Source organism: Balaenoptera ricei, chromosome 6 (genome assembly GCF_028023285.1).
Source record: "Balaenoptera ricei isolate mBalRic1 chromosome 6, mBalRic1.hap2, whole genome shotgun sequence".
Taxonomy (NCBI): Eukaryota; Metazoa; Chordata; class Mammalia; order Artiodactyla; family Balaenopteridae; genus Balaenoptera; species Balaenoptera ricei.
The window spans coordinates 38,213,814-38,239,593 of record NC_082644.1 but is presented as its reverse complement, the minus strand read 5'-3'; the positions used below and the strand labels follow the sequence as shown (position 1 = coordinate 38,239,593).

Here is a 25,780-nt window from a genome sequence, read left to right as displayed (position 1 = left end):
CTTGATGAGTGTGGCTAATGGTTTATCAATTTTGTTTATCTTCTTAAAGAACCAGCTTTTAGTTTTATTGCTCTTTGCTTTCGTTTCCTTCATTTCTTTTTCATTTAATTCTGATCTGATCTTTATGATTTCTTTCCTTCTGCTAACTTTGGGGTTTTTTTGGTTCTTCTTTGTCTAATTGCTTTAGGTGTAAGGTTAGGTTGTTTATTTGAGATGTTTCTTCTTTCTTAAAGTAGGATTGTATTGCTATAAACTTCCCTCTTAGAACTGCTTTTGCTACATCCCATAGGTTTTGGGTCGTCGTGTTTTCATTGTCATTTTTTTCTGGTTATTTTTTGATTTCCTCTTTGATTTCTTCAGTGATCTCTTGGTTATTTAGTAACGTATTGTTTAGACTCCATGTGTTTGTTTTTTAGGGTTGTTTCCCTGTAATTCATTTCTAATCTCATAGCGTTGTGGTCAGAAAAGATGCTTGATATGATTTCAATTTTCTTAAATTTACTGAGGCTTGATTTGTGACCCAAGGTGTGATCTATCCTGGAGAGTGTTCTGTGCGCACTTGAGAAGAAAGTGTAATCTGCTGTTTTTGGATGGAATGTCCTATAAATATCAATTAAGTCCATCTTGTTTAATGTACCATTTAAAGCTTGTGTTTCCTTATTTATTTTCATTTAGGATGATTTGTCCATTGGTGAAAGTGGGGTGTTAAAGTCCCCTACTATGACTGTGTTACTGTCGATTTCCCCTTTTATGGCTGTTAGTATTTGCATTATGTATTGAGGTGCTCCTATGTTGGGTGCATAAATATTTACAATTGTTATATCTTCTTCTTTGATCGATCCCTTGATCATTATGTAGTGTCCTTCGTTGTCTCTTGTAATACTGCTTGTTTTAAAGTCTATTTTGTCTGATATGAGAATGCTACTCCAGCTTTCTTTTGATTTCCATTTGCATGGAATATTTTTTCCATCCCCTCACTTTCAGTCTGTATATGTCCCTAGGTCTGAAGTGGGTCTCTTGTAGACAGCATATATACAGGTCTTGTTTTTGTATCCATTCAGCCAGTTTATGTCTTTTGGTTGGAGCATTTAATCCATTTACATTTAAAATAATTATTGATATGTATGTTCCTATTACCATTTTCTTAATTGTTTTGGGTTTATTATTGTAGGTCTTTTCCTTCTCTTGTGTTTCCTGCCTAGAGGAGTTCCTTTAGCATTTGTTGTAAAGCTGGTTTTAGTGGTGCTGAATTCTCTCAGCTTTTGCTTGTCTGTTAAGCTTTTAATTTCTCCATCAAATCTGAATGATATCCTTGCTGGGTAGTCTAATCTTGGTTGTAGGTTTTTCTCCTTCATCACTTTAAATATGTCCTGCCACCCACTTCTGGCTTGCAGAGTTTCTGCTGAAAGATCAGCTGTTAACCTTATGGGGATTCCCTTATGTGTTATTTGTTGTTTTTCCCTTGCTGCTTTTAATATTTGTTCTTTGTATTTAATTTTTGATAGTTTGATTAATATGTATCTTGGTGTGTTTTTCCTTGGATTTAACCTGTATGGTACTCTCTGTGCTTCCTGGACTTGATTGACTATTTCCTTTCCCATATTAGGGAAGTTTTCAACCATAACCTCTTCAAATATTTTCTCAGTCCCTTTCTTTTTCTCTTCTTCTTCTGGGACCCCTATAATTCAATGTTGGTGCGTTTAATATTGTCCCAGAGGTCTCTGAGACTGTCCTCAATTCTTTTCATTCTTTTTTCTGTATTCTGCTCTGCAGTAGTTATTTCCACTATTTTATCTTCCGGGTCCCTTATCCGTTCTTCTGCCTCAGTTATTCTGCTATTGATCCCTTCTAGAGAATTTTAAATTTCATTTATTGTGTTGCTCATCACTGTTTGTTTGCTCTTTAGTTCTTCTAGGTCCTTGTTAAACGTTTCTTGTATTTTCCCCATTCTATATCCAAGATTTTGGATCATCTTTACTATCCTTATTCTGAATTATTTTTCAGGTAGACTGCCTATTCATTCTTCATTTGTTAGGTCTGGTGGGTTTTTGCCTTGCTCCTTCATCTGCTCTGTGTTTCTCTGTCTTCTCATTTTGCCTAACTTATTGTGTTTGGGGTCTCCTTTTCGCAGCCTGCAGGTTCATAGTTCCCGTTGTTTTTGGTGTCTGTCACCAGTGGCTAAAGTAGGTTTAGTGGGTTGTGTAGGCTTCCTGGTGGAGGGGACTGGTGCCTGTGTTCTGGTGGATGAGTTTGGATCTTGTTTTTCTCATGGGCAGGTCCACGTGTGGTGGTGTGTTTTGGGGTGTCTGTGGCCTTATTATGATTTCAGGCAGCCTCCGTGCTAATGGATGGGGTTGTGTTCCTGTCTTGCTAGTTGTTTGGCATAGGGTGTCCAACACTGTAGCTTGCTGGTCATTGAGTGGAGCTGGGTCTTGGCATTGAGATGGAGATCTTGGGGAGATTTTCACCGTTTGATATTACGTGGAGCTGGGAGGTCTCTGGTGGACCAGTGTCCTGAACTTGGCTCTCCCACCTCAGAGGCACAGCCCTGACACCTGGCTGGAGCACCAAGAGCGTGTCCTCCACAAGGCTCATAATAAAAGGGAGGGAAAAAAGAAAGAAAGAAAGAAGAAGATAAAATAAAGTAAAATAAAATAATTAAAATAAAAAATAAAAAATAATTATTAAGAAAAAACAATTTTTTTATGTAATAAAAGAAAAGAAAAAAAAAAGGACAGACAAAACCCTAGGACAAATGGTAAAAGTAAAGCTATACAGGTAACATCACACACAGACGCATACACACACACACTCACCAAAAGAGAAAAAGGGAAAAAAGAAAACATATCGTTGTTCCCAAAGTCCACCTCCTCAATTTGGGATGATTTGTTGTCTATTCAGGTATTCCACAGATGCAGGGTACATCAGGTTGATTGTGGAGCTTTAATCCACTGCTCCTGAAGCTGCTGGGAGAAATTTCCCTTTCTCTTTTTTGTTCGCACAGCTCCCAGAGTTCAGCTTTGGATTTGGACCCGCCTCTGCGTGTAGGTCACCTGAGGGCGTCTGTTCTTCGCTCAGACAGGACGGGGTTAAAGGAGCAGCTGCTTCGGGGGCTCTGGCTCACTCAGGCCAGGGAGAGTGAGGGGTACACATGCAGGGCGAGCCTGTGGCAGCAGAGGCCAGCGTCACGTTGCACCAGCCTGAGGCGCGCCATGTGTTCTCCCTGGGAAGTTGTCCCTGGATCACGGGACCCTGGCACTGGCAGGCTGCACAGGCTCCCGGGAGGGGAGGTGTGGATAGTGACCTCTGCTTGCACACAGGCTTCTTGGTGGCTGCAGCAGCCTTAGCGTCTCACGCCCGTCTCTGGGGTCCGCGCTGATAGCCGCGGCTCGCGCCCGTCTCTGGAGCTCCTTTAAGCGGTGCTCTGAATCCCCTCTCCTCGCGCCCCAAGAAACAAAGAGGCAAGAAAAAGTCTCTTGCCTCTTCGGCAGCTCCAGACCTTTTCCCGGACTCCCTCCCGGCTAGCTGTGGCGCACTTACCCCTTCAGGCTGTGTTCACGCCACCAACCCCCCAGTCCTCTCCCTGCGATCCGACTGAAGCCCGAGCCTCAGCTCCCAGCCCCGCCCGCCCTGGCAGGCGAGTAGACAAGCCTCTCGGGCTGGTGAGTGCTGGGCGGCACCTATCCTCTGTGCGGGAATCTCTCCGCTTTGCCCTCCGCACCCCTGTGGCTGCGCTCTCCTCCGTGGCTCCGAAGCTTCCCCTTCAGCCACCCACAGTCTCCGCTCGAGAAGGGGTTTCCTAGTGTGTGGAAACCTTTCCTCCTTCACAGCTCCCTCCCACTGGTGCAGGTCCCGTCCCTATTGTTTTGTCTCTGCTTTTTCTTTTTTCTTTTGCCCTACCCAGGTACGTGGGGAGTTTCTTGCCTTTTGGGAGGTCTGAGGTCTTTTGGCAGCGTTCAGTAGGTGTTCTGTAGGAGTTGTTCCACATGTAGATGTATTTCTGATGTATTTGTGGGGAGGAAGGTGATATCCACCTCTTACACTTCTGCCATCTTGAAGCTTCTCCCAGACTTTCCTTACTTTTTGAGGCAGAACAATATTCCACTGTTACCCAACTCAGGTGTGGTTGAGTTCTGGGTACTGTCAGGGCAAACCAGGCTACAGGCTCAGCTTTACCTGTGGCTGTTCAGGGGTGGCGTATTGGTGGTGTTAATAATGACCATGAGTGACAGCAGACAAGGTGCGGTGAGACAGGCGTGGTCTCTACAGTGCCTCAGGTGGATTTTATGTGCCTAAGCTTATTGATTTTTTGAAATACAGACTTGATATTGTGTTTGCTGTCTTCCTCTGAGAAGAGGAAAAATATCTGAATTTTTGTAGTATATATTATATAGAGAGAAGTTTGCTATGTTGAGAGTAAAACATAATTTCCTACAGTAATCTGGGTTTTCTCCCCTGTAGATTGGCTTAATGCCAAATTGCTTTGTTTTAAATAAGTGCTATCTTTCTCTACCCTGAGGTTTATCTTTTAACATGGAATTTCAGAAGTACAGACTCTCAAATTTGTAGGCAGGGAGAACTCTAATGCCACCCTTTCATCATGTATAAACCTCTTCTGAAATATTGGAGAAGCCCATCCATCTCCACTTGAGTACCTGGGGTTGCCCCTCCCCCTGTGGCAGCCCCCCCAGTTGTTACAGCCTTCTTTGCCTGCCTGCTAGAGGGCACATACCATGTTTTACTCGTTTTTCCACAACACGTTTTACTTACTTTTAGTAAACTGTATGTGTGAGATCTGGCGAACATATAGGTTTTGTCAACTCTGGAATTCCCAGGGCCTCAAAAAGTCCTAGTATAGTGTAGGTATGGAATACGTTTTTGGTGTTTGATAGAATGAACAAATAAATGGATTGAATATTGGAAAATAAGGAATAAGAAAAGATCTGTTGCAGCATCAAATTAGTCTACTTGACTTAATTTCCTCACAAGAGTGAAGGAAGTCCTACAAATTTAACTTATTTTGTTAAATTTGATACGGTTTCTGCCCCAGAGTCCTCATGAAGAGTTTCAACTAGGTCAGTGGACTGTATAATCTTTTGATGCTTTTCTTAAACTGTCCCTAATTGTTCATAAATAACCATCAATAGACACACCATCGAAAGACAATTTCACAGCTGAATAAGATTTTATCATCGTGGCTTAAAGGACAACAGTAATAACTGGTCAGTATATTTAGGCCACATCTAATGCTGACAAAGAAGATTAAAAAACATCACCAGGCACAAAAGGACAAATTGATTCCACTTATACGAGGCACTTAGTCAAATTCATGGAGAGGAGGGTTGAAAAGTTGTTTCATGCGTACACAGTTTCCGTTGGGATAATGAAAAAGTTCTGGAGATGGATAGTAGTGATAGTTGCACAACAATGTGAACGTACTAAATGTCACTGCACTTTACACTTAAAAATGGTTAAAGTGGTAAATTTTATGTTATGTATATCTTACCACAAAACAAATCTCCTAAGAAAGGCACGGCCCTGGGATTTCCCTGGTGGTCCAGTGGTTAAGAGTCCGTGCTTCCAATGCAGGTGGCCTGGGCTCGATCCCTGGTCAGGGAACTAGATCTCGCACTCCGCAACTAAAGATCCCGAGTGCTGCAGCTAAGACCCGGTACAGCCAAATTAAAAAAAAAAAAAAAAAAAAAAAGGCAATGTCCTGTGCCACCTTATATGGCCAAAGAAGAGCCATACTTTTCCCTTCTTTTTAGTCTTCCTGAGATGTCATATTTGGTCTTTGTATTTGAGAAGGTTCTGGGTCACGTGCATTAGGATAAAAATGACTTGTGGACCCTCCAGGTCACCTAGTTCTGCTGGTTAGGCAGTGGTGGCCGAGCTGGAGATGCCAGCTACCAAGGAAGCTACTAAGAAGAAATGAGGCTGGGGTCTCTGAGATAGTTTTAGAGTTTCAGAATACCTTAAGGAAATCATAGTCAGCACTTATAGAGTTAAAAGTGCCAGGTGAACTGTCCTAGCCTTTGAGTTCTGTCACCTCACGGGTATTTCATGCTAATTGGAAACCCTGAGCACTACGGTGGGTGTTTAGTAAAAACAAACATGGGCATGAATTATCACTTAATACACCAGGTTCTTCCAGAGATAATTAATTTTAAAACTTGACACTCAAAGGTGGTCTGCAGAGCAACAGCATGGGCTCCACTTGGGCCTTGCTTGGCTGGATGTTCAGAACCCCAGACCTTTGGAATCAGGACTGCATTCTGACAAGATTCCCAGGTGACTTACATACAATCCTAAAGCTTGAGAAGAATTGCTTCAAGACTGGACTCCACGAAGAACGATAAAAAGGTACTCTACGGTGAACAGTTTGGGAATTACTTGTTCATGGAAGTAAAACCATGAAGTAACTCACTAAGCTATCAAAAAAAGGAGAGTTTTAAGCTGGGGGACTATTGCCGGACAAAGCCCTTGCCTTTGGGAAGGTTGAGTTCCATGCGATTACCAAAGATTCTGTGGGAGTGACGGAGGATGTTGACATCCCACATTCCACAGAGATTTAACCCCCTACATGGGTTCCACATCTCGAAAGAGGCTGAGGGTAGGGTGGGGACCTCCAGACCTGCTCTCCCTCTGAAGGCTGGTGTGGCCTCTACCCGGGCCCAGGGGGTTCAGCTGCTGCTCCTCGATTAAGGCAGGTTGCTCTCTACACAGGAATTCTCTTTATAGCTAATCAGCTACTAAGAGAATACAATTTCTCTGTACGATTGCATTTTTAGTTCTTTTCAAACAAGCTACTGTGGTCATTTGAAAGAAATACAGCAAACTTCCCCCAGATTTTAATACGGGACGTTAACTCCCTAATGGCGTGGAAACTCTCATTTCTGTGAACTCTTGCTTTGACTGATAATCCGTGGGTCAAAGGGGCTAGAACTATAACGTACCGAGTGTGCACTCTAAGCTGGATGCTGTTTATATGCGGTTAGCTCTTCAACTTTCCCCAATTCTGAGCTTGTTCTACAGAATAGAAAACAGGCTCAGGGAAGTTACCTAGTCTGTGCCAGGTCTCAAGGTTACAAAACGACAGAACCCGTGATTCAATACAGGTGCACCTCACCCCCAACCTCTCCCTTCGCACACCAGCCTCCCACGAACGCACTAATGTCGGCATCGCATTTGTATTTACTCCACACTGAAGCTGTCTCCCTGGCCCGGGGCACGTCTGCCCTGAGGCACAAATGGGACACTGGTAGTTAAAGAGCTTTGCAGGCTGTGAAGGTCCTTACAGATGGTTAGATGGCAGCGGAATTACCAGGCGGCTTACCACCACAGGCTTTTGCATTTCCCTGATCTCTCAGCCGCCAAAACAAGGTAAGAAAAGCTGATTTGTAAAAGTATTTCCTGCTGAATGAAATCTAGGAAGTACTGGAAACCTAAGGGACATCTGATCTTCCAAGGGTTTTTCCAATCCCATTCCACCCTTTCCCCTTTGAGAAAAGAAATCGTTCTTGTGGGTGCAGAGACAGAGAGCAGGGAGGCGCACTGCGGCCATGCAGCACGGCACCCCCATGCCCTCGGCTCCTGGAATTCTCCAAGGGGTGTTTCAGTCACAGTGGCCTGAGCGGCCCCAGCTAGCATCCTGCTGTGGAAGAGCCGGCTTCTAAACGTGATCTTCTAATACATCATCAACCATCGGCTCTGCCTCTGCGTGAAGCTCCCTCCACAGCAGCTGACGGCCTACACGTCACACAGGGGCACTGCGAAGTGACCTCACAGGACGCCCGAGGTATGGAGCGGAGCTTGGATTTATAGGATGCAGAACGGACAGAACACCAAATGGCTGTAGGGGTTATATTGCCAAAAATAATTACCGTGTGCCTGGTGCTAAGTGAATATGAGAGAAAATGATAGTGCTCTTGTCTTCAAGAACCTTTCAATATTGTGCAAAAAACCAAACCAAAACCCAAACACCAGTACAAGCATTGCTAGTGTGACCAGCCAAGAGCCACAAAATAATGGCCTGTCGCGGTTGCTGTGTTGAGTCCCGCCCATTTCACCTAAGCCTGCCTCACACCGGTCCCTCCCTCAGGTCCTAACTGGGGTTTTTCAGTAGCCTCCTCCTGTCCGCCCTCCTCACGCAGCCTTCTCCCTCTCCACAGGGCAGCCAGGGTGACACTTCTAAGTGCAGTCGTTTTGATGACCCCCTCGTGAAAACCTTCAGCGGCTCTCGGTACCCACAGAACCTAGAGCGAGCCCCACATCCCATCCCTGCCTTGCCTTCCATCCTGTCTCCTGCCCCTGCCGTGCCTCACAGTCTTCTGAGTGCTTAGCTTCCTAGCGTGTTTCTAACCCTCTTCAGTTTTGTTCATTCTCTTCCCTCTTCCCCAAAACTCTTCTAAGACTCGGCTCAGGTGCCATAACCTCTTAGGTACCTTTTTAGAAGGGCACCTGCAATCTCGGTTCTTATCGTGACGTGCAGAGCAGCCTAACTGCGAGGGGCACGGGGCTGGAGCCAGATGGTGTGGGTTGTCATCCTGACTTGGCCACTTACCACGTTGCCTTAGGTCAACTATTTTGTCCACGCCATATTTCAGTTTCTCATCTACGAAAAAGACAGTCATCAGACCCACTTCACTGGGTTGTAGTGAAGACTGTTAATTAGAACAGTTCCTGGCATGTAGCAAGTATGGAATAAATGCTATTAGCAACACTTACCCTATTCTTTTCATTGGTGTCTGTCTCATTTGTCAACGCTAAGATCTTTCAGAGATGGTCTCTGGTTATCTGTGAAGCCTAAGGGATGGCGGAGAGCAGGTGCTCACAAATATGCCTGAAGGTAACTACCGCAGGGAGATGAACATAAAGCTCAGACGACAGAGCTGGAAAAAGCATTCTCTACCGGGAATAACAACGTGTGAGAAAGTAAGGATGAAATTTGCGTGGGAGGCTGTAGAAGCAGCTTGGATGAGGTGAATGACCCTTAGAGTGAAAAAGGGAGAAAGACAATACAGAAGGAGAAAGGGAATGAGGACTCTGGAGCCCAGAGCAATCTGAAATGGTCTGTCAACGGGCTGCAAGGGGACCCCAACAACTAAAAGAGTGGATGCAACAGAATCGGGTGGGGAAAATCCTGGCGGCAGGGAGACTGGTTAGGAAAACAGAACATTACTTATTAGTAGCAACAATGGCTGCTATTCACAAACCCTGCTCTCTTAAAAGAAAAGGCAACTTTATGATCACAAAGAGGCTACTTTTTTTTTTTTATTGGCAACTCAATCTACATATATACAGTATTGCACAAATTATAAGTGGGTTGACAGTTATATTAACAATACAAATTCATGAGCATTTACATAAAGCTACTGCTCTTGGTTTTGGTGCATTTTGTGCCTGGTACTTCAGTAAATATGACAAACATAAAGGAACTCAGCCACTTCAATTCATAAGAATCGGCTTTCAAAAAAAGCAAATATGTCATCTCACAGAACACTTAATATGTCAAACCCAGGAAAATTAATAACTAAATGACAAAAGGAATACTGTTAAGGAAAAGTTGGTGATAAAATGTCAGGTTAAAATATTAGGCTTAAAAATTTTAGCAATTGGACTTAGGACCCAGAGTGTACACATCATATTGGGAATTATAAGAAAAGATCCCCATGTTCTGCTTCACAATTACTACCTTCCAAAAGAACAGTTCTGGGTGGCTACAATGTCTTCTTCCCTGCTAGTATAAACGACTGTTCCACAGTCCTGGTGAAACAAGATGGTAATTCACATAAATGGGTTTTAAAATAAGATTCTTCTCACCCCAAATAAAATAAAACTAAATATGCTCTCCAAATTACAAAGAAATCTTATCCAAATGTTCACCAGATAAAGAAGCCAGATCACCCGTTTACCTTCACTGACTGCCTCGGAGCGCAGGGCGGGCGTGTCACCTTCAAGAGGGGGAGATGTGGGTGGTCCCGGCTCTGCCCCTACCCAGCCTGCAGTGTGAGGGGGGACAAAAGCCCTTCAGCTTCCCTGGGGTTTTGTTTCCCCGGGTATAGAACTGAGGGGATGGGCTAGGTGGCTTTTAAGAGACCTTCTGACGAAAAGGATCTAAGTCCGCTTGAGATCCCATATCCGAGCAGACGCTTAGGGTGGGCAAAAGAAATGGACTTAAAAACAGGTGGGTGAAGTATTTACCTTTTGATCCCATCACTCAGAACTATTCTGCACTACAGTTCAAGGAAATCTTTGTCCAGTACTCTAATGGCTGGGGATGCTGCAGGGTAAGCAAATGAGGCATCTGACAATGAAGTTTTAGATAAAAATGTAGAAACGCTGTGTCCAGTTTGGGTAGAAAAACAATGCAGCACCACACCACACCAGCAGTCAAGACTTCCTGCCTCTGAATGTTAAACGCCATCCATCTTGTTGGGAGATGTACGTTCAATCCTTTCAAAAGATCTACCAATCTACACCTATTAAGAACATGTTTTCTGAAATCCCCCCAGGAAGGCAACTTCCATGAAACTAGTTCTAACAGAAAGGATGCAGGAAGGAGAAGTTAATTGCAGGGTAAAACTTTTTTTCTTTACAGATCAGAAAGACGACACAAAGAGAGCAATAGATTCTCATTTTCTGTCCCCTATAAAGAACACAAGTATCAATTCTTCTGGAATCTAACACACTGGCTTCATTTTCAAATGCATCAGTTTATTTTCCTTGTAAGGCAGCCATACATTACAAACCTTAAGCATGTGACAGTCCTATGACTTCTTCAGTAAGCCCTAGAGCTTCCACAGCTCTCCTGGGGCCTACAGCCCGAGTAGTCCTGAGGAGTCAAATATTAAAGCTTTCTCCACAGCCACACGTTCCTTTGATGTTTGGGTTATTGAACACAAACTCACTGGATAATTTGTCTTCAACATAGTCCATTTCTGTTCCTAAAAGTGTTAGCTGTGCTTTCTTCTCGATGAACACTCTGACTCCTGGGGGAGAAGAAAACATGAGTCATATAAAGCCTGCCATCCCATGGAACCTGCTGATTCAAAGCACAACTGAACTTTAAATAGTATCCACTAACAAACGTCAAACAAGAGGCTTTGAATCTGTCTCAGTATTTCCTTTAAGGGATGCAGTGCTCAGTTTTCTGTCTCCTTTCCTACACAATAATCTATGTCAAAAATAACTGTATTAGGCTAGACAGTTGTATACAGCAAATTCCATGACAATTCTGTGTAAAACTAGAATTTGCCTTTCTTCGCTATACTTCAATTTGCTACATGAAGAAAATGTGTATATTCTCAGTAAGAGTTCTGTAGAGATGAAGTCAATAAGATTAATGAAAATCCCGAAATGACATTTGTACACACAACACACTGCCAAGCCTAGAGAAACACAAAGGACTATGATATAATGGGCTAGTTTAATAAGACTAAATCATAAATCAGTACAAGCAGTTCTGTTTTTCTGCTTATGGACCGGAAAACTGATAATAACATAACTCCCTAGTTATCTCTACCTACCTAGTTGGTAGAGGTGGGCACCTTCATAAATACTAATGGATTAAGAAAGCTTTCTTCCTTATAAAAAACTGCATCATTACTTAAATATGAACTATCTTTATTAGATCTCTTCTTTAAGATGAAAAGTTTCAGGTTTAAGATACTTTTACGTATTGATTTTAAAAATAATATACTAACAAATGTCTTTATTGATCAGTAACTTAAGTGCAATAAAAAGAATACACATCAAGAACCCATGAAAACTGGCTAATGGCGCACACAAAGCCAGTGCTGCAGAACCCATGCACACTGAAACTCCCCTGAGGTTGTGGCAGTACTTATTTTGTTTTAAATAGATTTTATCAGAGTATTGGGGAGGGGCAGGGACTGGGGTGGGGGAGGGGCAAAATATAATTAAAGCACTGCAATTTTTAATACAATTTGGAAATAGACTCTTCTAAAGCAGGAGATGACATTACTTATTTGACACAGATGCTTCACACCAAAGTGGCTGGTTCATTCTGAAGTTTTATCATCTTAAAATCTTTCTGCACACAATGATAACCTTTCATAACTGAAACAAATAAACAAGTTCATCCAATAATCTATCACTTAGTTACTAAGAGCACAGCCTCTGGAGTGAACTTGATTGGGTTCAAATGTTCATAAGGCCACTTATTGGCTATGTGACCTTAGGCAAACATATTTAATCTCTCAGTGCCTCAGTTTCTTCATCTGCAAAATGGGGACAATACAGTACCATTCTCATTTAGTTGCTGTGTATAAATCAGTTAATATATGAAAGCCTGTCAAACCGTGCCTCCCTCACAGTGAGCACTATATACACCATTCCTACTATTATCATCATTACTCTCCATGCTACACAAGGCTAAACATTTTAGGGAGAACAAAGTGTCCAGAAAAAGTTTGCTTAAAACTCACCATCTTGAACAACTTCTTCATCAGAGTCTCCTTTTGTCTTTGTATATTCCAGAGTGTAGGAAAGGCCATTACAACCCCTGGTTCGGACACCAACTTTCACACCAACCTGAAAAGGCATTGTAAAAATAAACTTAGTTTTAAAGTAGCACAGATTAAACTGTTATATTAATAAAAGCCCTATTTGATAATATTCATTTCCTCAAAAGCTAAGCAATAGGGAAGTATAAGCAGAATGGAAAAGGAAGTATAAGCAGAATGGGAAACTAGCATTTAAAAAATTTAGGACGTATAAGCAGAATGGGAAACTAGCATTTTAAAAATTTAACTACTGTACAAATATCATTACAACATTGGCAGGGATCCAAAAAGAATAAAAACCAATTATATACAAAGAAAGCAATATAGAGGGAACACTGCCCCCCAAAACTACAGTCACCAGTACCCTAAAAATGAGCTTGTATGTTTTTTCCTATTTTCTTTCAGTCTTTGTCTCATATATAATCTAAACATGGGTTTTTTTATTTTGTTTTTTTGGCCGTGCCATGCGGCTTGTGGGATCTTAGTTCCCTGACCAGGGATTGAACCCATGCCCTTGGCCGCGAAAGCTCAGAGTCCTAACCACTGGACTGCCAGGGAATTCCCTAAACATAGTTTTTATTAGAGCAGAAATAAAAAATTCATTCTCTGCTTTGTTTTTTTCCCACTTAAGACATCATTTTCCCATGTAATTAGCTTTTGTAATTATCATTTGCAACTAATGCCTACGTAATATTCCACTACACCTAAAGCATGTTTATTACTTAACCATTACTATTAACCATTTTGTCTGGGAATAACATTTTTAAGGGAAGAGTTTTAATTCCAAAAATGAATAATCACCTTTTTTTTTAAAAAAAAAAAAAAAGGAAAAAAATATCTGATGGCAGAGACGACTACCTAAGAAAACTGGACTTTCTCAAAAATGTTTTTGCTCCACCTCACCATGTGAGATGTTCCCAGGATACTTCCCTATGGTTAGGTTCACCAAGGTTCATCATAGGTCATCACCTGGCAATTGTATTGCCTCTATGTGACATGGGGCCTTAATTCTGTAAACACTCTCAAGTACCAGAAAGCAAAAGACTGCAGTCAACACAGACGTTAAGAAGTTTAAAAAGTGACCAAACAGCACTTTTAAAATACCAATGTCTACCTCAATGTAGTTTTCTAACAATATCTACCCAATTTCTATCTATTCTTGAGTCCTATCTGCTTTTTCGTATGCGTATACAGCATTATCATAAGAAGTATCATTTTAGCAAGCAGATCCTGATTCCCTGAAAAGCAGTAACATGTGCTTGCTCCAGGAAAGCAAACATAACGTGGGAAGACATCTGATGAAGAGCGTGAGTTAGATGTTAAGCTGTTTGGTGGTTTTGATGAGTTGAAGCATTCAGAGTATTCTCTTCTGTCTTCAAACAAGGAGACAGAACTATAGCTTTATTCACCTTCAGAGCGACAGCTTAGAGAATGTGTGAGGGAATTTCACATATTCAACATGGTAAATAATAAACTGCCTGGCTGAAATTCTGGAGCACACGTCATAAATACTTGTTTAACTTAGTTTTTATCTTTGCAAATAGGAAGACTCAAACAAGCAGGAAGTCCAACTATTAGGAATAGAGAGACACTTAAAGAGTATGTGAAAATACAGCTTTAGGTAACTGGAGTTTGGAAAAGGGATTGCTTATGCCACAAATGACACCTGATGAAGTGTTTGCTCAAGCCTTTTCATGTCAATATGAACAAACATCTCTCAACTCTACAAAAGTGAAATTGTGTCAACTGGTCAATTTATACTCTAGTCATTAGTCTACCCAAATTGAGTTGGAATTGAGTTGGAACACTGATATACTTAGATTTAATAATTCTTAGGGGGAAGATGATCGAATTCCTGTTACACTGTAATACAGGTTGTACAATGGAACTTAGAAACTACTCTGTAGTATAATTATTGAATATTAATAGTCTTGGAAGTCATTTACAGTATCCCTTAGGCAATGAACAATGTGCTAAGATTAAGATGGTACGCACACCCCTTGCCCAACGATTCTACATCTAAGAATACAGCTTATGTAGATGAAATAAGCTATGCCTACAGGTCTAGAACAATGGGCCTGGCACACTACAGATGCTAAATATTTGTTGAATAATGTTTGTGGAAGCACTGAAAGAGAACAACCCAAAAGACCTTTAATACGAGAGCCTGGCTAAATAAACTTGTTCAACGAAATATACTAGTATATGCAGCCATGAGGAGAATAAGGATCTTTATGTAAGGATATGGAAAGATCTTCAAGCTATATTATTAGTGGCAAAGCAAAGTGCAACCACAGTGTGTGTGGTATGTTCTCACCTAAGTAGGAAAAGAGACACACACGCAAATGTAACAAGCAAAGTCTAGGCCAGTGGTTCCCCTCAGGGAATTAGTTTTGGTTGTCACAACTCTGGCAGAGGCCAGAGATTCTGCTAAACATCCTGCAATCCACTCCCAACAAGGACTATCCAGTCCAAAACATCAACAGTGCTGAGGCTGAGAAACCTTGGTCTAGGTAATAAAATGCACAGATGATCTGTGCAAGGACACGAAGAGGCTGCCTCCTGGAAGGGAGAATGAATGAAGAATGTGGGGTGAGAGAGTGACTTCCTTTTCATCATACCCTGTTGTGTTACTTGCGTTTAAAAATCATGAGCATTTTTTACTTTTTAAATAAAAACCCCTAAATAATGAAAGCACACTGTTTATCACAAGATAAATTCATTGTGAAAATACAACTTCAATTTTTTACTAAATATTTGTCTGATTGGTTTTACTTACGTGTTCAGGCTTATCTTTAAGAAGCTGTTTTATCTTGTTTACTGCTGAAGGTGTCTGAAAAAAGGGAAGGTTATTAAGTTGTTAGTTACAGACTGCATTCTTCAGCCTTATATTTCCTAGTATTTAAGACTACTCAAGTCTACCTTTAGCAAATTCACATGGTGAATTTATGTTCCATTCTCACCAGAGCACCTTGTGGATTTCATACACAAGCATATGAACTCTACTCAATTAAAAGCATTTTTTAAAATATCTACTAGCAACATCCTCTTCATCCCCTGCCCCCACCCCCCCAGTCAAGGTCAGCTCCCTGTCATAATCTCTATGGTACTATCTACTCACATCACAAATGTAATTTTTCTAGTCAGCATCTATTTCGAATTCCTACTTTACGCCCAGCAACAAGCACATTGCCTGACACACAGAAGGCACTCGACAGTCAATGAATGATAGCAAGTACCACATTGGGAAAGCCAACCTTCAGGAATTTTTCCTATTGATCATTATTAACTCTATTGCTCATTCTGTTTACCCCAAATCTATTTCAGATCCATCAAAATGCACACCTAGAGGAAAAAGTGTTACTAGCATCAAATAACCCAGTGTGTGCCTCTCGTGCCAGGCACACCAAATGTTCACAGAGACTGATTAATTGATTGATTGATTTCGGCCACGTGGCACATGGGATCTTAGTTCCCCAACCAGGGATGGAACCTGCACCCCTTGCATTGGAAGCACAAAGTCTTGACCACTGGACCTCCAGGGAAGTCCCTATTCACAGAGATTATTACATCAGCATCTGAGCATCAAGATGACCAGAACTAAGTTAGTCAATAATAGAAACAAGAACATGGAAGAGTTTTCAGGAGAAATGCTGTTTAACCAAGCCCAGTTGTCCTCAAAAATAATAAAACGTCTCAATGTACTTCATGCGTAGATCAGCATTACAAACCCCAACTTCCTGAGGAGGCTGTTAGGGAGAAAGCCTGTCCCAGGGCATTCCTGGTCCACTTCCTAGCTGTGTCCCAGCCCATTACCTGGCTTAAACAGGGATAAAAATCCCTCCTCCTGAGGATTCTTGTGAGGATTAAATGAACGATTTCATGAAAAGCATTTAGAATAGTGCCAGGAACAGCTCAACATAAGCCAGCTATTATTATAACAATGAGAATATCTTATCATGAAGAGATCATGTCCTTCCTACTTTTTGTTTTACTAGCTCCTCCAGCTGGCAATGCTGAGCCGGTTCTCCAGTTTTCTCTACAGGCATTTTCCTGGTTTGTGAAATCTCAGAGTGGACATTAGGACCTACAACTAGGTAGTAATCGTAACCAGAACTCAAGCCTGTGCTGGGGGTACAGACCTGATGGATGGCCCGAGTGTGCTCTTTCACCTTGTCTGGTGGGGGCTTGGCCAGATGAAGATGCTGAAGCAGAGTCTGGACCCAATTTAGAAAAGTCATGAAACCAACGTAGAAGGTTGAGACTATCATTAAAAAAACAAAAACAAAAACAGGGACTTCCCTGATGGCGCAATGGTTAAGAATCCACCTGCCAACGCAGGGGACATGGGTTCGATCCCTGGTCCGGGAAGACCTCACATGCCACGGAGCAACTAAGCCCGCGTGCCACAACTCCTGAAGCCCGTGTGCCACAACTCCTGAAGCCCGTGTGCCACAACTCCTGAAGCCCGCGCGCATAGAGCCTGTGCTTCGCAAGAGAAGCCACCGCGATGAGAAGCCCGCGCACTGCAACGAAGAGTAGCCCCTGCTCGCCGCAACCAGAGAAAAGCCCGTGCGCAGCAACGAAGACCCAACACAGCCAAAAAACAAAAACAAAAATCACAGAATAGTGCACTGCACTTGATAAACAGTGAAACTTTGATTCAGTTATTAACATACGGTGTGTATGTGTTTCTTATTGTGTGTTACTTTAAAAAAAAAGTTAAATAAATCACTACCAGTGGGTGGTTTATAAAGGCCGTTTCCCACAGTTCTATCAGAACACGAGCCAAGGAGATCAATGACAGGGAACAGGATGGGGGGGTGGGGGAAGGAGGAAATTCTGCAGAGAATTACGGTTTTTTTTTTTTTTTTTTTAAGATCACAGTATGTTAACCTCAAATAGAGAGATATTAATGGAAAAAAGATTTTTAAAATGCTTAGTTACCCTTCTAAGTGATTGCCAGTAAAAACCAGCTTTCCTGATTTTCATGGTGATATTTCCCATGTGAGTCCTGAAGAAATTAATCTAATTACTGTCAAATTACAATCAAAAGATTTCCGGTAAATTAAAAAAAAAAAAAAAAGGCACAGCCATGGGAAAATACTGACTGGAAGTCCAACCTGATGCGGAGCCTTGGTTTATTGCCAGCAGATGGGAGGTGTAAGCTCAGGGCACACGTACTATGCTGCCCCAAGTGTTTCTTCTCATCCTGACCAGGGACTGAACCTGGGCCACGGCAGTGAAAGCGCCGAATCCTATCCACTGGACCACCAGGGAACTCCCGAGTCCCATGTGACTTTCTAAATTATCTAATTTGCTTTTTACAAAAGCAATATATTTCCTTCTTTTCTCAACTCTTAATAGAAAACACTTAAACAGCAAACAAAAGCAATTCATGGAGAGTGGTCCACTTACCACAAAGTGGTTGATGTTCAACATTTCACACTGAAAGGGGCTTAAGAGAAAAACTGCCTGCGTGCCTGGGGACTGTCATTACAGGAATCAAAACATGTCTTAATTTTCTAGTGTCAGGCAATAATCAAATATACCCCACTGGGAGGAGTGTTACTGATGCTGTATAACCCTGCTGAGAGTCCATTTCGGGGTAAAGATATGGTTATTAGAACTTTCCAAGCAATGGATCTGAATTTCAGAACAAGTCAGAATGACTAAACAGGGGAACATTTGGGACTTAAGATCATTCTGGGAAATAGTATAAAAACTTCAACTAAACAACATGCTGGAAGCCTAGCGGCCCTCCAATTTCAACATACTCCCCCAAACAACTAAGTTACCCACACCCACCCAAGAAAGTTATGTATAATCAATGAGTCTAAGTCACCTGGGATTTGGCCAGTGAAATAAAATTCAAGAGGCCCTTGAAACTCAATAAAATATAATGATTTCTCTCATATGTGTATCACAGAACAAGACATTCTTTCAAGTGAAAGAGTATCTTTGAGTGAGATTATTTTGGTCTTAAAAAAAAAAAAGATTTCTAGTCTGTTTTTGTGGTTGAAATTATGGGAGAAGGCACTGTAGATAAACGAATTTTTTGACTACTTCATAGCAACATACTTTTACTTTATTCAATGCCATAGCGTTTCTATTCCTTGTAGCAGAAACTTTCCATCCTCAATACTGCATTTCCTTAGTCATTCCCCAGGCAATTTTCATTTTTTGCTGTTTAAGGAAACAAGATTAAAACCCAAAGTTAACTCCACGACTATGTATACTAAACATGAGCCAACAACTACAACCTACTTTCGTTTCACTGTAAATCTGGCATTTTAAGGTTTAAAAGATGGTAGATAAAGGGCAGCCAATGAATAAATTTCAGTATATGTTGTTTGACTCATTCTTTAACAGCTATGGCATTATGATGCTGTTTGCCTTTTGTCTTTGCCTATTCCTGTACATGCAGGTAATCATAGTATACATCCACAATTTTGTAGCCTACTTTTGAAAGTTTAACATGCTACTCATTTGATACATAGTAACATACATATATTCACTGTTTCTTGAGTACTTTCTAGGTGCTTAATGGTTTATATGCATCATCTTTTTATTCTTTCAGTTCTGTGATTTAGGTATTAAAGATTAAATAATTTGCACAGGGCTAGTAAGTCAAAGAATTAAGTTATGACTCCCAAACCTTTAAAAAAAAATCATTACTTACAATGACTACATATCTCACCAACAAGATTTACTCTTACTTATTTAACTGGCCTTTCACTGTTAGACATTCAGGCTACTTCCAATTGTTTCCTGTGTAATGCCCCTTAAATTGCCTCCATATACCAATCTTACAGCTTGGTCACTGTTCCGAAGGACTTCTGGGGCTATTCCTTCAATGAATAAACACCTCCTTGAGCTCCCATGTATTTAACATCATATTGCTTCCATACCCTTCTCAACCAGGAGCTGCTAGAAATTAAGCCCTAAGGCACCCACTGTATGTAATGAATTATCTTCTCTCCTATGCATCGAGAATGATGCTGGCTATGTACCATTAATCTTCATATCTTTGGTTGAGTTTTAGGCCAGTTGTGGGTATATCCCTAACCCTAATTAGGGCTGCAATGATTCTGCTTTGTACAATGGAAATAAAGGCCTCTGCCTGCCATATAGTGTTAAATCTTCAAGTTCTTCAGTCATATTTCACTCTGGCTCCTATACATACAATTCCATTCGCAATTCCTGGGCCTGCAGGGAAGTAGGGAAGGGGGATGTCATCCTCCTTGGATGAAGGGTACTGACTTTGATGTGGTGGGTTGAAACCTTAAAGTATTCTATCAAGGACCCACCCCTGGTTGCATAAAAGTGCCTGTGACCAGTCTTTGAAGTCTTTCTCTCCGGCAAACCACCAATCCTCTCCTGGATTAACATCAGTTAACACAGGTAATTTGGCTCTGAAAACATGGAATCATGCTTTTATTTCATCAATACCTTTTCCTAACCTCTCACTGACTAGACTGCACAGGTACAGCACTTCTCAAAGGTTGCAACATGTCGAATTCCTGATGTCAAAATTTATATACTTAGCTAACATTCATCATCTCTTCTTACCCATTTCATTCAACTGTCTCATTTCATTTGCTCTCATCTGTCTTCACTCATTAGTCCTTTGATGATTTCACTGCTTTTGCACTTAAATGAACATGGCACTAAACGTTTGCAAAAACACTTAAAAATTAAGCACAGATATCAATACATGCATGCCAGTGTGTTAAAACTAGGAACACATGCCAGGATTAAAATAACTGCAAGCCTGCTACCACAGACCTTTGGTGGAAAGAAACAGGGATGTGCTTTGGCACCAGCTAAGATCACAGGGAAAGGGACTAAAGTCTGCTAGACAGTTAAGTAGGAAAAATTCAGACAATGGACTCCTGCATGCTAATTGGAAATGTTGATCAAAGGCAACACAGAGCCCTTGTGAACTGAGAACTGACATGACAAAGCAGTGCTGGTAGCAGAATTGGCCTGGTAAGCCGGGACAGGTAATGAAGCATAAAGGAGCAAATGCGGATTGAGAGCCCAGGTCTGAGAAAGTGGGCTGGGTTATTGTTCCCAGTAATTTCTAGAGGTGCCAAAGGCCAGGCCCATGACTGTGTTCCAAGAGGGTGGGAAATGTAGGTCTTAAATGTCTGATGACTAACTAGGAATGGAGAGAAAGGGTATGACTCAATTTTTGAAGAAAAGGTATTGATACCACGCCAAATGGTGGAGAAAGAAAAGGCAAAAAAGTGTCTCCACACTTTCTGACTCTTCCTGGCTCTATCAGTACCAGTGGCAGAGTTCTTTTGATTTCTGAATAATTTTTACTCAGATTGAAAGGAGACACAAAGTATGAGTAGTGCCTTCTAGTTCTTATGATTTCAAGATCTTGGAGAATTCTAAGATTTGACAGTGTATCTTTCAGACAGGAAAATGGGCTTGATGGTACAGAAAAAGGGAATGTAGAATACAGTATCACATAAAAACAGGATAACCTCCTTGTGCACCTAAAACAGTGACCCATTATAAAAATATATTCTCCCACCTGATCATGACTTTCTCCTGTTTTGCTGAAACGAATTTTCCGGCAACAGGCCTTCTTATGGCATTAAATTGAACGGAATCCATGATTCAATTTAATCTGTTTTCCCCAGTCTTCAGGAATTGAGTGTTTGCACAAAGGCTTCTTTACCAAGAGTGGGGTGTGTGTGAGAAGAATGCTGAACTGATCATAAGATTTCCTATGAAATCAATCTTTCAAAATTGCAAATAGTGACTGCTTAATGGACAGGGGGTTTTCTTTTGGGGCCAGGTGTTTTGGAGCTACATAGAAGTGACAGTTGCACAATACTGTGCATGTACTAAATGCCACCGAATCGAACGCTTAGAAGTGGTTAATTTTATGTTAATTTAAAACTCAAAACAAAACTGTGCAGTACGTCGGGGATCCAGCATGCGCAGTAAATTCTGTAAGTATCTGCAGCAAGTTTCCTTTGAGTGTGTTTGACCTTTCACCCAGAGAACACTGTAAACTCACTCAGGGTGGACATTTATCCTTCTTTGTCCTTTGTTAGAGCCACCACGGCCTAGGACGGCTGGAGGCACAGAGTGCGTTTCAAAGCCTCTTCCACACCAGACACCAGGAAGTAACCCTTTGTGCACTGCAACCCTGATCTCCGCAAGGGGGTGGGCTTTGTTGTCTCCGCGCTCTCACCGGCGCTCCCGCATCACACTGTGGTCCTCCGGCCAGGCTCGGCTAGGCTCGGCTCTCCCCAAGCGCCTCAAGGGTAGGAACCCTGGTTCATTCACCCAGCTACGCCCGGCACCTGGCACTTCGACCTCTAAGTAACCCGCGACCTCAAGCACTGCTGCGCCGGCAAGACCCTCCGCGGCCCCAAGCTCCGGAAAAGCCGTGCCTGACCCCCAGGGGCCGCGCTCGCGCCGCCCCTCCCCCCTCCGCACGCGGCGGCGCGCAGCCTGCTGGGAAACGTAGTTCCCGGGCGCTCGGCTCCCGAGGAGCAGCCCCGCCCGCGCTTGTTTATCTCCCCAGCAGAGGGGAGTTGGGGGTGGGGATGATGCGGCGGCTGCGGAGCAGGTCAGGGGTCCCGCCGCCCGGCCGTGCTGTGCCCTGCCACCGTGACCCCCTCGCGGGGGCGAAGGTGAACCAATATAACGGGCCCGGTCGCGCGCCCCAGCCACTCACCAAGGTGAGGGCGGCCCGGGTGGGCTGCAGCTTCCTCTTGCTCACAGCCCGGACAGTGGCCCGGACTAACGAAGCCGACATCCTCGCCGTCCCGGCGCCCCGATGCCTCGGGCCGGAGCTCGGCCACCTCAGCCTCTCTCCATGGACACGGCGGACGCATTGACGCCACAAGCTCCGGCGCACGGCGGCCTAGGCCCCGCCCCTCGTGGGCCCGCCCGCGCCGTCGCCATTGGGCGGGCCGTATGAGTGACGGGCGGGGGGCGGGCCGTATGAGTGACAGGCGGAGAGCGTGGCGTGGCGCCCGGGCCGTGGTCATGTGACGTGGGGCACAGGGGTCGAGGGCAAGGTCGTCGCTCTGCGGCAGATCCCCGCGCGCTGACTCAAGCCGGACTGGGGCACATGGAATGAGCTCGGACTTGTGGACTCTGGAGGCGCGCCGTTCCACGCCCTGCCTTCTGGGCAAGGTGCTGCCCCGCCGCTTAAGAACTCAGAGGAGTCTACCGGCCGGGGAGGTGCCGTTCTCAAGGGCAGAATGGATTCGAGGCCCGGACAGCTACATACGTTTCCGTCTTCCTTTTTGGTCCAGCTAGGCAGTTCTTAAGACCGTAGAATTACCGCAGATTCTCAATAAATATCCTCCTTCTCTCCCCCGCCTTTCCCCAAGCTGCTTGGGATGTTGAAATATGGTACTAACACAATGTTCGCTTTAGGTTGGAATCCAGCTTTACTGTAAGATGTGACTGGGCAGCTCTGGGAATACCTTTATAGCGAGTACCAGTCGATAGCTTGATGGAATACCTGTTGCTTGTCAGATCTTGTGGCTGCTGAGGGACTTCTGTCCTTTAATTCGGCAAACATTCCTGAGCCCCAGGCTTGTGCAGCCAGCATTATACACAGGCATACACAGGAAGCCTGGTAAACGGAAGGTCCAAGGAAGAATTGGAGATCCTAGTAGGAGAGAAGGGCAGCAGGGCCAGCAGATGGGAGGAGAACATGAAGAAAGGCGGCATTTCGAAGTGCTAAAGGGAAAAAGGAGGGAGGCGGTTCTGTGGAGTCTCGCTGGGGAGGATGGATTCTTGCTCAGTATTTTGACGTGGGAAGAACTAATCAGTGAAGTGTTTTTAATTTTTATTTTAAAATGCTGGGCTGGGCTGGGCGAGGGCTCCCCCTCACCCCCCGCCACGCGCACCACCACGGGGCGGAGTGTGAAGTGTTTCTTAGAACCCAGTTTATCTTTCATCCCCTGGAGCCTACAGGATTCGATAGTTCAGAATTCGTTAAGTAATTTTCTCTCTGCTACTGAGATGCAATCGCACTGACAGTAAGAGAACAGTTGTTTTCCAAGCCCCGCTGTGCACAGAAGAAACTGGGATTAGGCAACGGTAGTGTGGAATTGTCTCTTGGTTTCATCTTTAGGTGGGTGATTTGACTAGGTGGTGATCTGTGACTAGGTGGGTGATCACGTTCCTTCTCATGCCTTGTCTCCTAAAGATACGGTGAAGATTAAATGAAAAGCTCTTGGAAGACTGCACAGCACACAGCAGCGCTCCATAAAGGGTGCTAATTGGTAATAGATATTCAAAGATGCCATAAATTGTGAAAATACTCCATATGATACAATGTCATTATACATTTGTCCAAAGCCACGGAATGTGCTACACCAAGAATGAATCTTAACGTAAACAATGGACTCCAGGTGACAATGATGTGCCCATGTATGTCCCACTCCGGTACAGGATGTGGACAGTGGTGGAGGTTGGTGTGCTGCAGGGGCCATAAGGGAACTCTCTACTTTCTGCTCAATTTTGCTGTGAACCTAAACCTGCTCTAAAAAATAAAGTTTATTAATAAAAATGTAAAAAAAAGATGCCATGTATCATTTTAATCAATTATTGAAAAAATGTTATACAGTTGTGTAGCACTGTTCAGGTTTCAGAAGAACCCTTGAGCACATTATCTCATTGGAGCCTCACTACTTTGAGCCACACAGAGCAGGAGCGCTGGCATGGCTATTTTATAAGTGATGCTTAAACTCAAGCCCTTTAGTAAAGTGCCTTAGACACTATTTAAAAAATGTAGTCCTAAATTTTCTGATTGAGGATCCTGTGTATGACTAATAGCTTTCTTTCCTCTATTTAATACACACTACTCAGTTGTTAACTTGTTGGCTGTTTTGCATGTATGTGCTCAGCCACGTAATCTACTCGTCAGTGGATCAGGCATACCTAATGTTACTTGAAACTGGTGCAGATCCCTGAAAGAAATTGGCATGTCAGAAGAAAGTGTCTTCATGACTATATAAAAAAATGTGTGCTCCTTTATCTCAGAGCAGCAGCTGTTGTGTGGTGTTGAAGTTAGGTGGGTATGGGGACTGTTGAAGTGGTCACAAGCTGTAACCACTTCTAGATTTCCACTAATAAGTTAAAAACTTACAATAGGGAAATGTTCAGCACTGCACTTCAGGATTTAATTTCAGGGTTCTAGACATTAAAAAAAAAAAGTGTTTTCTTAGTAAGACCGCACTTGATCCTCACTACTGTGGAAGGGCAGGTATGATTTCCATTTTACAGGCAAGGAAAATGAACTGCTAAGAGGTCAGGGGGATTTGCCACACTCTCAGCTGGAAAAATGGCAGAGCCAGAACCTAATTAAGCCTAGAATTCCACTCAGTGGAAAGTGTGCTAAATTCTTGACTGCTGCTGTCCAAACAAGCCTGCTTTCAAAGAAAAAAAAGTACCAAGCACATCTTTGCAGTTTTAGGGAAGTTTGTTAAATTCTGTTTGCTTTTCAACATTTTTTTTTGCCATAATACTGAACCCTGTTGACTTATCTACCCAGGATTTTTTCCACTAGGGGAATATATATATATATTTGAATAAATAAACTGAAGTTATCTGAGAACATTTAATAACATCTCGAAGTGTGCACATTGCTGCTACTATACACACTGAGCAGGAGGCTAAAAAGTGTAGATTGGGGGTATAAAAAATGGATTTCATATTTTTGTTCGTTCCTGAGAAAAAGAGGAAGGGAGAACCCTGGTAGTGGGGCATTTTTGGAGCTTGCAAAGAGACAGACCAGCTGCATCTGCAAGATAGCCACGCCCTGGAAACTGGACTCAGCATGGAGCAGATGTTCCTGTCCCCCAGCTGGGGTGCTGAGAAGGGGCTGTGACCAGCATCCAAGTAAAGGGAGTGAAGAGAACCAAGGGCGATACATTATCCAGGTCTGCTGGCAAACACTGGTCACTGTCCCACTGATGCAGAGTGACGAACTGAAAATCAAAAAGCTATCAAATATATTGGGCAGAATCTACTTTAGAAATCAGAATAAAATGTAGGAAACTTTCAACATTCTTAAAAGGATATATGAAAATATGGTTTCTATGAAAAGGAAGATAATAAGAACAAACTAAAAGAATGAGAGGAAAAGGAAGGTGGTGGGTTAGGTATAAGTTCAAGAAAGTTAAAAGTGCAATAACAAACTTCATGTTAGAAACAGCAAACAGCAGAATGACACTAAAAATCAAGCCAGTCACGTGGAGGTT

The 25,780-nt window shown here is 42.8% G+C and overlaps 1 protein-coding gene across 3 annotated transcripts; it reads right to left on the bottom strand.

The window, feature by feature from the left end:
- Positions 1 to 10,695: 10,695 nt before the first annotated feature.
- On the bottom strand, positions 10,696 to 22,446 carry ISCA1 (iron-sulfur cluster assembly 1). Of its 3 annotated transcripts, none has more exons than XM_059924496.1 (5): positions 22,234 to 22,446; positions 16,670 to 16,744; positions 15,307 to 15,360; positions 12,450 to 12,555; positions 10,696 to 10,991 (listed from the first exon to the last, which is right to left on the bottom strand). In XM_059924496.1, exons 1-5 carry the CDS (start codon positions 22,312 to 22,314, stop codon positions 10,843 to 10,845), a joined length of 465 nt encoding a protein of 154 aa, XP_059780479.1. In that variant the 5' UTR covers positions 22,315 to 22,446; the 3' UTR covers positions 10,696 to 10,842. The 3 variants fall into 3 exon arrangements, with proteins under 3 accessions (XP_059780479.1, XP_059780480.1, XP_059780481.1); XM_059924497.1 differs by having other exon boundaries at positions 16,670 to 16,732; XM_059924498.1 differs by lacking the exon at positions 16,670 to 16,744 and having other exon boundaries at positions 22,234 to 22,443.
- Positions 22,447 to 25,780: the final 3,334 nt, after the last annotated feature.

Excerpts from the sequence above, each read along its gene's own strand:
- ISCA1 (XM_059924496.1), bottom strand. The coding sequence starts at position 22,314 with ATGTCGGCTTCGTTAGTCCGGGCCACTGTCCGGGCTGTGAGCAAGAGG. Across the intron at positions 15,361-16,669 it reads ACACTCGGGCCATCCATCAG|ACACCTTCAGCAGTAAACAA; the intron begins GTCTGTACCCCC and ends CCCTTTTTTCAG. Across the intron at positions 10,992-12,449 it reads TGAAGAAGTTGTTCAAGATG|GAGTCAGAGTGTTCATCGAG; the intron begins GTGAGTTTTAAG and ends CTTCTCCCCCAG.